The sequence below is a fragment of the Mustela lutreola genome, chromosome 1 (assembly GCF_030435805.1).
Source record: "Mustela lutreola isolate mMusLut2 chromosome 1, mMusLut2.pri, whole genome shotgun sequence".
NCBI classification, from domain to species: Eukaryota; Metazoa; Chordata; class Mammalia; order Carnivora; family Mustelidae; genus Mustela; species Mustela lutreola.
The window spans coordinates 152415287-152429062 of record NC_081290.1 but is presented as its reverse complement, the minus strand read 5'-3'; the positions used below and the strand labels follow the sequence as shown (position 1 = coordinate 152429062).

The 13776-nt window shown below is 38.1% G+C and overlaps 1 protein-coding gene across 2 annotated transcripts in view; it reads left to right on the top strand.

Moving 5' to 3' along the window:
- The window catches only part of KIF13B (kinesin family member 13B), a 213144-nt gene that overhangs the window by 94952 nt on the left and 104416 nt on the right, over nt 1-13776 (top strand). For both annotated transcript variants that reach the window (XM_059176995.1, XM_059177001.1), the window contains exons 11-13: nt 3766-3978; nt 5735-5845; nt 8737-8871. In XM_059176995.1, coding sequence (XP_059032978.1) covers nt 3766-3978; nt 5735-5845; nt 8737-8871 — 459 coding nt within the window. The remainder of the gene's footprint in view (nt 1-3765; nt 3979-5734; nt 5846-8736; nt 8872-13776) is intronic.

Here is a 13776-nt window from a genome sequence, read left to right as displayed (position 1 = left end):
GAATGCTCAAATAATGAGTATCTTTTGACTTAATCCACCTTTTTTCATTATTACTGCTACTTATCTAATGAAGGCGACTTCCATCTCTTGCCTAGATGATTGAAACATCTCCCTCAAGCTTTCCATCCCATTTTTTATAGTAAGTTATCCTATCTTAAAGTTAATACTCTTTTTTAAACTTCAGTCTCTTCAGTAACTCTCTTATAGGCCATTATGATAAAGTCCAAATTCTTTGACGATTTGTAATTTACTAGGCCTTCAGTAATTTGACCCCTCCCTCTTTCTAATGGTTCATCTTGATCTTGCTATAATCAGTTCTAGCTAAGTGATGAGTGCTCTAACTTCTAGGAATTTACTCTTACTCTGTTTGGAACTTTCTTCCTCTTCTTTTCAATCTCTTCTCTTACTTCCCTCCCCTCGAGCCTTTATCTGGATGATGTTTATTCAATATCTTTAGGTCTCAGATGTCACTTTCCCTGAAAGTTGTCCCTAACCCTTCAAGGTTAGGCTTTCTGCTCGTTGTGTTTTCTACGACCATGCTGTGTTTATCCCTACTCTAGTTCTTACTATATAGTATTTGCTCACCAGGGTTACCCTTTAGGTGGTAAACTCTGTGAAGAGCTGAGTGAAGGAGTACTTTCAGCTCTGCTCTGAACTAGCGTTTATGACCTTCGGTTAAGTCTGCCAGTCTTCCTGGGTCTCAATTTCTCATCTGTAAAGTGCAATAATTTCGTTAGATGACTTCAGAGTGTTCTTTCAGCTTTAAAAAATCCTGCCTTCCAAAATTCAGTTTCTTTCCTGTGTCCATTTAATTTGCAGTTGCTGCATTTGAAACGAAGCTCATCTGATTTGCCTAATTAAACAATTAAAGAGTAACAAGAAGCTTTATACTTTCTCCTTGAATGAGTGCCAGTTCTTTTGTTGCTGTTTCCTTCTTGCTGATGGCATGGGGCCATTTTTGAATATAAGCATATTGTTACTCATGCACAAGGGCTTTTAAAGTATCAAGTATTTGTCCTTTGCCAGGTTTCCTTTTCTCAGCACAAGTTGAAGCACAGTATCCATGCCTTTTCCCCTTGTTCGTTACTGTCTCAAATACCCTTTTACCCAGTAGTATTTGCTGTTCACGTGGGCTAACAGAATGCAGTAGATCCTGAAAGGCAGCACTCCCCCGTGGTGTTGCGAGTGACTGAACTGTAATTGGAGATGTCATTCCTGTGATCTTTATATATAACGTTGGAATTTCATTCATGTGCATCTTGACATTCTTTTGGAAGTTGCCAAAGCTGGGCACTAACGGTGTGAGATCAGTGTCTGGAAGCAAAGAAGAAAGCAAGCCATCATGCAGACTTGGCGGGAGTTACTTCTGCCTTCTAGAGCCCAAATTACTTATGCTTCCTTCCTTTTCATGCGTTAGAGTATATTTCCTTTGGAAGTATAACGAAGTTATGTTTTCTATGGAAAACTGAATTTTCTTTAGTGGATTGTCATTGTCGATCACACACACACATTTGTCTGTGATTGTATTGAACTGTTAGCATTACCTAGGGAATTACTTGGTCTCTGGCAGTAAGACAGAATAACTTGGAAAGCTGTCTGGCCACTTTACTTGTTTCCCAGGTCTGAGCTCTCTGTATTGCCAAGTGTTACTTGGTTACTGTGTAATTGTGAGTAGCTGTGGGAGAGTAGCAGTCATATTGGACTTGAAAGCGGAATACCGCTGGATTAGAGTATTGTTGGTTTACTAGGTCTGGATCTTTAGGCAGAGTATTTGACCTTTTTTGTTTAGAACAAACCTCTGGGGTTTTTTTAATCAGAAAAATAATCCAGTTCACAAAACGCTAAGAGACTAGGTAAAGTCTGTCCCAAAATGGTGTAAATCATAGATTGCACAGACAAATTTTAGATATGTTGATATCGGAAAAACTTTGTATCTTCAGAAGTAAGAGTTTTATATCTGTTAATGCTGCCCAAGGTAGAGTTGGCTTTCTTACAACCTGTGATTCCCCATATTGCCTTGTTTGAGTCTTTTCTCTATCTTGAGAATCTATAATTCAGTTATATTCTCTTGCTGAAAGAGGGTATTGAGTCTCTTTTTTTGGTTAATTCTTTTCATCTTGGGATGGTATGTTAGTGTATTATTAGTTATCTATTGCTGTGGAACAGATTACCTCTAAAACTTAACAGCTAGAAACAACAGCCATTTATTATCTCATAGTTTCCATGGGTCAGGATTCTGGGTGTGGTCTAACCAAGTGGTTCCCATGGGGGTCTCTCACGTGGCTACAGTCAAAGTGTTACCGGGGTAGTCAGTACAAGGTTTGACTGGGGTTGGATCTGCTCACCTAGGTGGTTGTTGTCAGGCTTCAGATCTGTTTCTAAATTCACTCCTGAGGTCTCTTCATAGGGCCACCTCACCTCCTGACAGTAGTTTCCCAAGAGTAAGAGAAAATACCTGTAACTGAAGCCATGATCTTTTTAGAATCTCATCTCAGAAGTGACATGCTATCACTTCTGCTCTGTTCTGTTCCTTAGAGATAAATCAGATGTCCTGTCTACACTGAAGGGAAGGGGCTGGTTGTTGAGGTAGTAATACCAGGGATTAGGGCTCATCCGGGGCTGTCTGAGAGGCTGCCTGTGGCAGGTGGATTACATACAGCCTTTGGGTGGTGAAGCAGAGTCAGGGTGGACTTGATTTCTAGTTTTGTAATTCTGAGTTATATTTAGTTATTTTTTAATGTTCTCAAGTGGAAGTAGTTTTTCAAATTTGTTGGCGCCCATTCTAAAGCCTGTTTCACCAGACTGATCAGTGTTAGCATAATGAAAATGAGTGTGTTTTCTTTAGCCCCTTTGCCTGAACTGTAGAAATGGTTGTGTAGAAGATAAGCCTGTTTTTTTAGTTTTTGAAGCTGTCAGAGGGAATAAAATCAGGTACCTTCAACATATCTTTTATTTTATAAGATTATAATTATATCTTATGTTTGAAAAAGTTTGCAAGGTACTTGATAGCTTGTAACAGCAACACTTTCTCTGCCATTATTTAAGCTTCACAGAGATTCCAAGTACATGGCATTATGAAGTAGATTGTAGGTAATCACTTTTTGATCAGATAAGAAATAATATCACGATTGTTCATTTTTTCTAAGGAAGTACATGGCATCATGGAGTAGATTGTAGGTAATCACTTTTTTTTTTTTTAAAGATTTTATTTATTTATCAGAGAGAGAGAGGGAGAGAGAGCGAGCATAGGCAGACAGAATGGCAGGCAGAGGCAGAGGGAGAAGCAGGCTCCCTGCTGAGCAAGGAGCCCGATGTGGGACTTGATCCCAGGACGTTGGGTTCATGACCTGAGCCAAAGGCAACTGCTTAACCAACTGAGCCACCCAGGCATCCTGGTAATCACTTTTTGATCAGATAACAAATATCATGATTGCTTAGTTTCTCTAAGGAAGATTTTTAGGAATTTAAGAAATCATTGTTTTTTGAGTAGACTGCTTAGAACCAATTGTTATTAAACTGAAATAAATGTAGGCTTCCTTGTATTTCCCTGTCTTTTCTTAAAAACCAGATCTCCCTTCTGCGGAAAAGTAGCTTGGCAGAGAAGAGTGAGCAGGGGGCATGAGTCAGTATATCTGTTTTAGTCCTAGCTTTGCCCTTTAATATATGTTTGACCTTGGTATGTTCTCTCACCCTGTCTGACTTCAACTTCCTCTATTATGTTTTCTTCCAACTTAAAAATCCTACTCAATTTCTTTCTTCATCTAGGACAGTCTTGGGGGTAACAGCAAGACAGCCATGGTGGCCACTGTCAGTCCAGCAGCTGATAACTATGATGAAACCCTTTCAACTCTGCGGTATGCAGATCGAGCCAAGAACATCGTGAACCATGCTGTGGTGAATGAGGATCCTAATGCACGAATTATCCGGGATCTTCGGGAAGAAGTAGAAAAGCTCCGAGAGCAGCTAACCAAAGCAGAGGTATAAGGCACAGCCAAGCCACACATTGTGGGTCTAGGAAAATCTAGAATTTGAATTTTCTTCCTCTTAGCTGTAAGTGATAAGTACTCCACTTAGAATTTTTGAGTTTCCTATAGGAAGAGAAACTTGAGATGAGTAATAAGTAAAGACAGATAGTCATAGTTGAAATTTATATAGAGTTTTTACTGGTGTGAAAGGATTGAACAGGAAGAGAGAATAAAGGGAATTGAGAAAATGTTTCTTTCCACAGTATAGGCAGGAGACAAGAAAGGAGAGGTATAACTAAGAATAAGGGAGAGAGGGAGAGAGATGCTTAAAACACAAAGTATGCAATTTTAGTGCAGAAAAGACTGGAAGAGGACTCAAGCAGATACTTGTATCATTTGTTTACTGGTTGAAGGCAGAATGGAAATCTTAAGGAGTTTTTCCACATCTTAATAACCTAGTTTTTCCATGTTGTGGTTTAATTATGTTTGTAGAAAAAATATTTTATAGCAGAAATACTCATCTGTTTAGGGATGCCTGGGTGGCACAGCCAGTTAAGTGTTGGACTCTTGGGTTTGGCTCAGGGTGATGGGATCGAGCTCCATATTGGGCTCTGTGGTCAGTGGGGAGTCTGCTTAAGATTCTCTCTCCCTCTCCCTCTGCCCCTCCCACTCATGCTCTCTCTCTCAAATAAATAAATAAATCTAAAAGAAAGAAAGAAAGAAAGAAATACCCATCAGTTTAGAGGTGCTCTATTTCTACTACCCTTTGTATATTCTGTGATGTATGGTGTTTATGTTCCTTTACTGAATTTGAAACATGTACCGTTCTAACCTACAACCAGATGCTCATCCTCTTTTTCAAAATTGGAATAAAATACCAGATTCAGGATCTGTAGTTTAATTAGCATTCTATTCCCATGATTAGCCCTGTGGGACTCTTTCCTGGGTTTGGGACCATAGCCCTTTTCTTTTTTACAACCTGTTTGCTGGTAGTAAGTTGATAAAATACATGGTCAAAACAATTGTCTTGGTCATATTTTTGCCCCTTGAAATTTATCTTGTTTTTACAGTATAATTTTACAGTTCATCAGGATTCTTTGAAATTTTGTTTCCATCTTCCTGGTATTAATACTACTGTTCAGTTTACAACATGTGCAGATTTCATCTGTATATACTTGAATCAATACCTGAAGTCATGAGTAGAGATTAGAATGAATCCCATGTATGAGTCTAGATATACGGTCCTATTGGGATTTAAAAATAAGCCATTGAGAGCCTAAATGTTCTGTCTCTCTAAATGTAGATCTTGAGGTGCCTGGGTGGCTCAGTCATTAAGCATCTGATTTCAGCTCAGGTCATGATTTCAGGGTCCTAGGATGGAGCCCTGCATCAGGCTCCCTGTTCACTGGGGAGCCTGCTTCTCCCACTCACACTTGCCCTGATTGTGTTCCCTTTCTCGCTGTCAAATAAATAAATAAATCTTAAAAAGAATAAATGTAACTAGATCTTCACAGTGACAGTAGGTTGGAAGAACACAGGTGAGTCTTCCTTTCAAGCCTACCTTGGCTAACTGAATGAGCTTGTGGGATGCACAGAGTCTGGTTGCTGTTTGTCAGTCGCATTCATCGTTCTGGCTTAGGTAGATCAGAGAGCTTGGTGAATTATAGAGCTGAGAGCAGCCAGATTATTACTATTATCCTTTTGGATTTAGTTAATGCTTTCTTCAGGGCATGGTACAGACATTTCATGAAATAAACATTTTCTTATAGGCAATGAAATCTCCAGAACTAAAAGACCGACTAGAAGAATCAGAGAAGCTAATCCAGGAAATGACTGTGACCTGGGAGGAGAAACTGAGGAAAACCGAGGAGATTGCACAGGTTCGTGCTTCCTGATTAAAGCAAGAGAAAGCTCGTGGCAGTTTGTGCAATGCAACTTATGGCGTTTCTGGTTCCTTTTTTGATTTTTGGCTTTGAAGATGGCAAATCTAGCACCAGTAATAAGAAACTAGATCCAAGAGTCTATTTCACAAAGTTAATTTGAAGGCTAAAGAAGACATAATTATAATTAATAGTTCATTATGTAAGAAATATACTTAGAGACATAAACATTTTTTAAATGAAGTAGCTACTTTGTAGTCTCTGACTCTAAACCCCCAATTCTATTAAGTGCTTTGCAGTCCTAAGGAACTTAACCTTATTACAAAATTATTAGTGGCAGATACTCGGTTATAAACCTCTGGCTTTATTATGACAACTTAATAAAAGTAATATGAAATAACTGAATCTGAGTTATCTATTGTGTTTAAAATACTTAATAGAGGTAGAGTTGTGCAATTTTAGGGTGGGAACCTTAGCATTTGGAAAGAATCCTAAATGTCCAGTTGTCTACTTAGTAAAAGACTTGTTCCATGGCATTCCTTTTAGGTAGGTATTCAGCCTGTTTTAGAAATATACATGGTATGTGGAGGCCAGCCCCCTGTCGAGCAATCTTTTCATGATTGGACAGCTCTGATGACTCCAATAGTAGCTATTTAATCAGAATCTTTTATTCTTTCATTTACGTTCATGGTCCTTAGTTTGTTCTTTAAAGCTAAGAGAAGGGGTGTTCCACATGCATACAGTAAATGAGAGTAATAATAGCAAATATGTATTAGGTACATGTGTTGGGCCCTATGCTAAGTACTTTTAAATGCAGTATTTTATTTAAGCCCCCAACAGTCCTACAGGACAGGGACAGTCATTACCCAGATATTTAAGGTAACCTCTGCCTTCTTCCGCTCCTTTTCTAAAGTTAAAAATCTCTAGTGTTTTCAACTGTTCCTCATATTAGTAAATACACAGAACTTGCTACTTTTGTCACCCAGCAGGTTCCGTCTTTAAATGTGCTTCCCAGAATCAATGTGTACATCAGATATTGTAGGATGGTACTACTATTATGTAGCATAAAGTGGATATCATATTAGTACAGACTAATTTTTATATGTTTTTTATTATCATCATTTCCAAAATAGATAATAACAGGAGAAGAATATAATGGATTCACTTGTGGCATCAACCAGTTTCACTGAGATCAACATATGACCATCTGGTCTTATCTGTTTCCCAACATTGAGTTATTTTAATGCATATCCTTCAAATTAGAAGAGAATAGTCCAGTATATGAACTTTATTTCTCATTTATACTTACTTTTTGTTTTTCACAAATTGTAAGTCAGTCTAATAATTACCCAACTTAAAACTAATTTGTGTGAGCCTTTTTGAGCTACTCCAAAAGTAAACATTGACTTTGAAATGGTATTGTATTTGCATTGCTTTGCTGATGGAAGGCAGGGTAGGTCTAAGTGAAATTGCATTGCTAATGCTGTTAAATTGTTATCATTAGCATCTTTCCTTACTTAACTATTCTCTTCCTCCATCCAGTGTCCCTTTTAAGGAGGGTGCCTGATTTTATCCAACACTTCATTTAACACCTTATCTTTGCAAGCCTTCAGGCTTTCTGCTGCTGAGCTTGCGTCACTTCTCTCCTGGAAAAAGGAGACCAACCTGGTCTGTTGGTCACTGACCTTTTTTCAGAAGACACTAGCATTTCCCAAAATGCATTTCTGGTGGTATAGCCACCAGTTGTTAATAAGTCTTCTGGGAAGAAAAATGGTCCATGGTCAGGTAACTTTGGGATAGTATCCCTAAAAATAGCAGAATCCTCAGGCTGTAATTCAGTTGTACTGCAAACTTACTATGTGGCCCTAGTTAAATGACTTAGTTTTTCTTGTCTTTCCTCAGAATCAAAGGCTTTTGGTGGCTATGACTCATTATCACTTGCTATTTATGTGTTGTCAAAGACACACTGCTCTGCCCCTATTCATATACCTTAATCTTAGACTACTGGTTGCAGGAGTCTATATCCCCCTCTGTGTATACCGTTGTATATCGTTTGGATTCAGAGACAGGTAGTTACAAAGAAGAAAGGTTCATATTCTTAGGAAAATAATACTTGAATGCATATGCATTTTTTATTTTGATACATTCACAAGACTGACATTTTGAGCACTCACTGTGTATGACGCACTGTGCTAGGTGTTAGGAATTCACAGTGGATGTATGGGATCCCTGCCTTCATAGAGAAATAGTCAAGTAAACAAGTATGAGTTACCAAGTATGAGAACAAGTATGCTTCAGATAGAAGAGACAGGTGTAAAATCTGTTCATCTAGGGAGCGCATTCTTGACCCTTTCAGGAATCTGGAAGAGTTCCATATAACTCTTTGAGAGTATATAAGCCTTTGAGAGTAGGAACCATAAGACATGAAGATGGAGAGGAAGCGGGCCAGATTGAGGGCCTATGGACTTTGTTGAGGGAGTTGGCTTTTATCCTGGCTGGGGATTCACCGCGGCTGTCGGGCAAGAGAGTGTATTAAAAATTTGGCCTTATGGAAAGATCACAGTTGGTAAAACAGCTTTGCTCAGATGTACAGAATTAAATGAGAGAGACAAATTTAAGATGTTAGGTATTTTCAAGAGTAAAAATTGAGAACTCAGTAGAATATTTGGTTGCTATTGGTAATGCCTTTATTTCTCAAAATAAAGTTGTAGTTAACAAGATAAAATAACATATAGTTTGGAAAGAGAAAAAAATGCAGTGATCTATAATACCAGGTCCTAAGATAACCTACTTTAATTATACAGTTATTTAATAATTATTCCAATGTATGACCTTTTATATCTTGCTGTATCAATAGTTATGGAATTAATAGCTCTCTAATACATTTACAGGAGCGACAGAAACAGCTTGAGAGTCTTGGAATATCTCTTCAGTCTTCTGGGATTAAAGTTGGGGATGATAAATGCTTCCTTGTTAATCTGAATGCTGATCCTGCTCTGAATGAACTTCTGGTTTATTATTTAAAGGTGAGGTAACAGACTTTGCTATCATTTCCTGCAGCAATATAGAACAGTGTTTCATAGTATTTTTTTTAAACTTGGAGAACCATGCTTATTCCAAAATAATGAGAATTAGCAAATTGTTTAAATTGAAGTATAGAAAATCTTGAGTTTCTGAGATTAATTTCCCTTTTTATTTGATTTATTTTTAAGATTTATTTATTATTTTAGAGAGAGAGATAGAGTGGATGTGGGGAAGGGGCAGAGGAGAGGGAGAGAGAGAATCTCTAACAGACTCCCTGTTGAGCACAGAGCCTGACGTGGGGCTCCATCCCACAACCCTGAGATCACCACCTACGCCAGAACCAAGAGTTGGATTCTCAACCGACTGAGCCATCCAGGTGCCCCTGGGATTAGTGGCTCTTTTTAGTCTTCGAGTGATATAATTTAACCTAGTAATACAAAAAATAATATTCTGATGTTATTTTCAAGAAATTAAGTAACTGTAGCTACTATTATTGACTGTGATTTATACCTGGGAGTTAAGTAGGTAACTTTAAAGCTTAAAGAAGGACTTTTAGAACTAAATGATTTATTAGTAGACTGAAGTTTTCGTGGTTTATATGAAGCACACCTTTTTGTGAGTGGTTAGATTATAAAAAGAAATGTTTATTTATTATTTTAAAGGAAATGTAAATGGAAGTTATGGTATAGGGCCACCTACTATGAATTTTGTGTTTCCAGTAATTAAGGAAAATTTAAGAATTTGGATTATCAACTTATAAAAAAAAAGAATAGGTCACTTAGAGACCAAGAGGGTCAGAGTATGGAACAGAAAAAAACCCAAATAATGATATACACTGAAACCTGAAATTGTGGGACATATCAGGGAGGCAAGAGACAACTTTAGAATGAGCCGGAATCCTGAGCCACTACATAAATTATGAGGAGCTCACAATTGCCTTGTCATGCCAACAGCATAAATAAATTAGGTAATTTATAGTCCTATTATTAGGACTATATGATTCTGACATGTGGTTAATAAATACTAGGAGGAAATCCCCCTCTCTTATACTATAGGCACTTATATAGTAGGTTTAACTAAGATGACTAGGAAGTTAAAGATGAGCTGGTAAAGTGTTTACTGTTGTAAAATTAAAAAAACAAACAAACATGTGGCTTCGTGTCTAGGAAGACTAAAGGATTTATGGCACATTGGCTAGTTTCCCAGTTTTGATCAGAGATATCCTGGCATAACTAGTTGGTGTTATTTTGATAACACCCCTTATTAATGAGTATCTGATGCCATGTTTTATTATGCTATGAATTAAATCACGTTTTTGATACATATAGCTTGTGTGTGCTCTCAGATTTTTGTACTCGGGTGGGAGCAACATGAGAGTAGCAGGGAGATGACCTGTGTTTTTGTCTGGATGTGTGATCTCAAGTCCATTGCCCCCTCTGGTCTACAGACTCCTCTATAAATGGATGCTTTGTCTGGCTACCTCACAGGGTTCCTGTGAAGATTAAATGAGAATTGATATATACAAACACTATGTGAACAGAAGCAGTACATACAGTACATACAAATATCAAATATTGCGCATTTATTTGATGCTCTTTGTGGTGTCTTACGTATATTATCCTTGTCTGTTGAAAAAAGAAGTTTAAATGATCACATCCTGTACTGTGTTTCTTAATAATCGTGGCAGCATTTTGCATTAGGGTTTCAGCTGTAGACAGTCATATGCTTCAGGAGAGATGCAGTATAGAATAGGACTCAAATATTCTGCCCTTTTTATTTCTCTGAACTCTGAATTCTTTTTCTTTCTGATGTGATGAAGTTCAAATTGGAACACACAAACACATACGCCCAACAAGAAAAAAACCTGATTCATATCTGTTCCTTAACTATAAAATTAAACAAAGAAACTATTTAAAGATTTTTGGAGAGTAGTCAAAATATTTCTGGTCATCTCGTGTGGAGGTGTCGGGATTCTGTTTCAGATTGTGTGGTCAACCCTGTTTTGGCAGAATTTGAGGCAGTGTTGATTTCTTGACTGCCCAAGCGCACCCCATGACAAAAGCATATTCATGACCAAGCACATTCAGAAGGATGATCTCAGTCCAAGAACAGTTTTTTGCTTCAGTAAAGTGATACCATGATGTGGGAAGGAGGAATTTGGAGGCTGAGCGTTTTGTTTTGTTTTGTTTTACTTTCTTCTTGCCTTTGAATTCCGAAATCAATTTAGGTGCTGGGCAGATGACTTCACATCTCGGGGTGATTTTCAGCACCCCATCTATAAAATGAGGGCACTAGATTAAATGGTCTCTAATGTTTTTTCTGGTTCCAAGTGGTCTGAGTCTCTTCCAGAACAGAATCCTCCATTTATTTGTTTGGTCTGGAACTGGCAGGGTAGGGTATGGTGGCCAAACCATAGATGGAACTTAACTCCTGAGATGATTTCGCATCTGATTTGCATGCATGGGCAGTCTCTGCCTTGCATGGCTTCAACACACACAAATTCCAGTCACCACAATTTAGTAAATAATGTTGATGCCACTGCTGTTCATGAGATTCTACATATGCAGCCAGAGAAACTTAGTGAGGGTGAACTTACTGATGTAAGTTATGAAAGTGTGACGAGAAGGATGAAGATGTCCCAAAGGGAGTGACACCAGAGAACACTTCCCATTGAAGGAGCCCTTGGAGGTATTTTGTAGCATCTGGACACAGAGGTTAAAATGGTAGATGCTTAGAAAGGAGGATCACAGTTTGCCAAGGAACAGAAAGCATGCTCACTCCATATTGTAAGTTATATACCTATACAGAGAAGAAGAAGGCAAGCAGTGTTCAAACTACTCTTGATAAGTTTTTCACAAAGAAAATATTTTAAATTTCAATGTGTCTAATATTCTAAATTATAGTAAACTAAATAGTTTTACTGTTTTTTCATTTCCTTATATATTGTAGCAATAAGAGAATTCTTAATGTTTTTACAGACATTTAAGAAAGTCACAAAATAGGAGCACTTGGGTGGCTCAGTTGATTAAGCCTCTGCGTTTGGCTCAGGTCATGATCTCAGGGTCCTGGGAACCTGCATTAGGTTCTCTGCTAAGCAGGGAGCCTGCTTCCACCTCTCCCTCTACTTGCCTCTCTGCCTACTTGTGATCTTTCTCTCTCTGTCAATAAATAAATAAAATCTTTTTTTTTTTTTTTAAAAAAGGTCATATAATTGTGGTTTTCCCCATTGATTATTAAGATCTCCTTGCAAAAAGTTATTTTTACAACTCTGTGTTCTCAGGTAAAGCAAGGATCGCTTGTGATTCTGAGATGGTCTTGGAGACTTCTACCCAGTAACAGCCAAGCTTCTAGGGGGAAGCTTCTAGAGGGAAGAATTGCTTCCCCCACCTTAAAAACATGATGCTAGTTATACGCTTTGTTTTCTGAAGAGTTTTATAAACACTTATTAGAAAAAGAGGGGGGATCCGTGCCCAAATCCCAACATGTAGAGATGACCTCAGTTAGTATTTAATAGTTTTATCTCTATTCTCTAGATCTATTCCTATATGTATGTCTTTGGATTTAAAGTGCTACATATTTTCACATTTCAGAAATGGTATCACAGTATGATTGATTGTCAGCATGCCTTGAATTATCCACCAAATCTTTCAGGAGGGCTATTTTGCTCATGCAGTTCTGGATCTACTCTTCACAAGTCAGCTATTAATGGCCTGGGAAACAAGGCTGATTCTACATAGATTTTACATACACACAGAAATTCTACAGAGTTTACATAGACACACTCAGTAAGGATTCATACCTTGATAAGTGATTCAGCAGCAGCTTGAAAAGACATGTTGCTCATATCATTGAAAGTAAACCATCTGTTGGTATGTTGCCTAGTATTCAGTCGCTGACTGAGGGGTTCAGAATGGCCGAGGCACCAGCCAGACAGTGTTTCTGGAGCTGCAGGTTAGGTTTCAAGGAGCCCAAGATGAGTAAGATAGTTAGGGCACATTAGGAGTTCTTGGGTCGGCAGCAGTTGGACCCCTATGATTTAGGGCTTGAATTCATAAAAGATGGGCAGGTGCCTTCCTGCCTTTTCCACCTCAATTCTAGAACAGTTGTCTTTGGAGTCTTGGTTCTGTTAAGCCAGAATGACTTATTAAGGAATTTTGATTATTTAGATATGTGAGGAGTAACAAGTATTTTTCTTCTTAGTGCTCCTGATACTCACTTACCTTTTCCTTCAGAAATTATCTGAGGATGCTGATAAGTCTGAGGAACCTCATAGGCTTTACTAATATGCTGCTTTTCCTTCTTGTAGGCTCAGAAAAGCTTGCCCTGTGAAATACGTCACTAGTGGACAATTCCTGTCTCTTTTCATCTTCCTTTCTCTCCTCCCTCATTTTCACATCCCCTTCCTTCTCTGTCTCTTTCTCTTTGTCCTTTAGGATTTAGTGGATGAAAGGGAGATTCTTAAAAAAGCTGCATAAATAGTTGATTTATAAAGGAAGCAAGGTACTGTAATTCATAGAATAGTTAACTAATCATCTCCAGTGAAATTAAATTTAAATGGATGAAGAAAGATTAAAAAGCCATTTCTAGCCTTTAGCTGTTTCTGAGATTTTAAAATCTAGTATTTTATATTTGTTAAAGTTTTCCTGAAAACTAGTATACTTTAAGAATCATTATATTCAGGGGTGCCTGGGTAGTGCGGTTGGTTGGCATCCAGCTATTGGTTTCAGCTCAGTCATGATCTTGGGGACATGGGCTCAAGCCCTGTGGCCTGTGTCGGGCTCCATGCTTGAGGCAGAGTCTGCTTGAGACCTTTTCTCTCCCTCTGCCTGTCCCCCCCCCCCCACATGCGCTCTCTTTCTCTCTAAAAAAAAAAAGGCATGTATCATATTGAGATGGAAAATCTACCA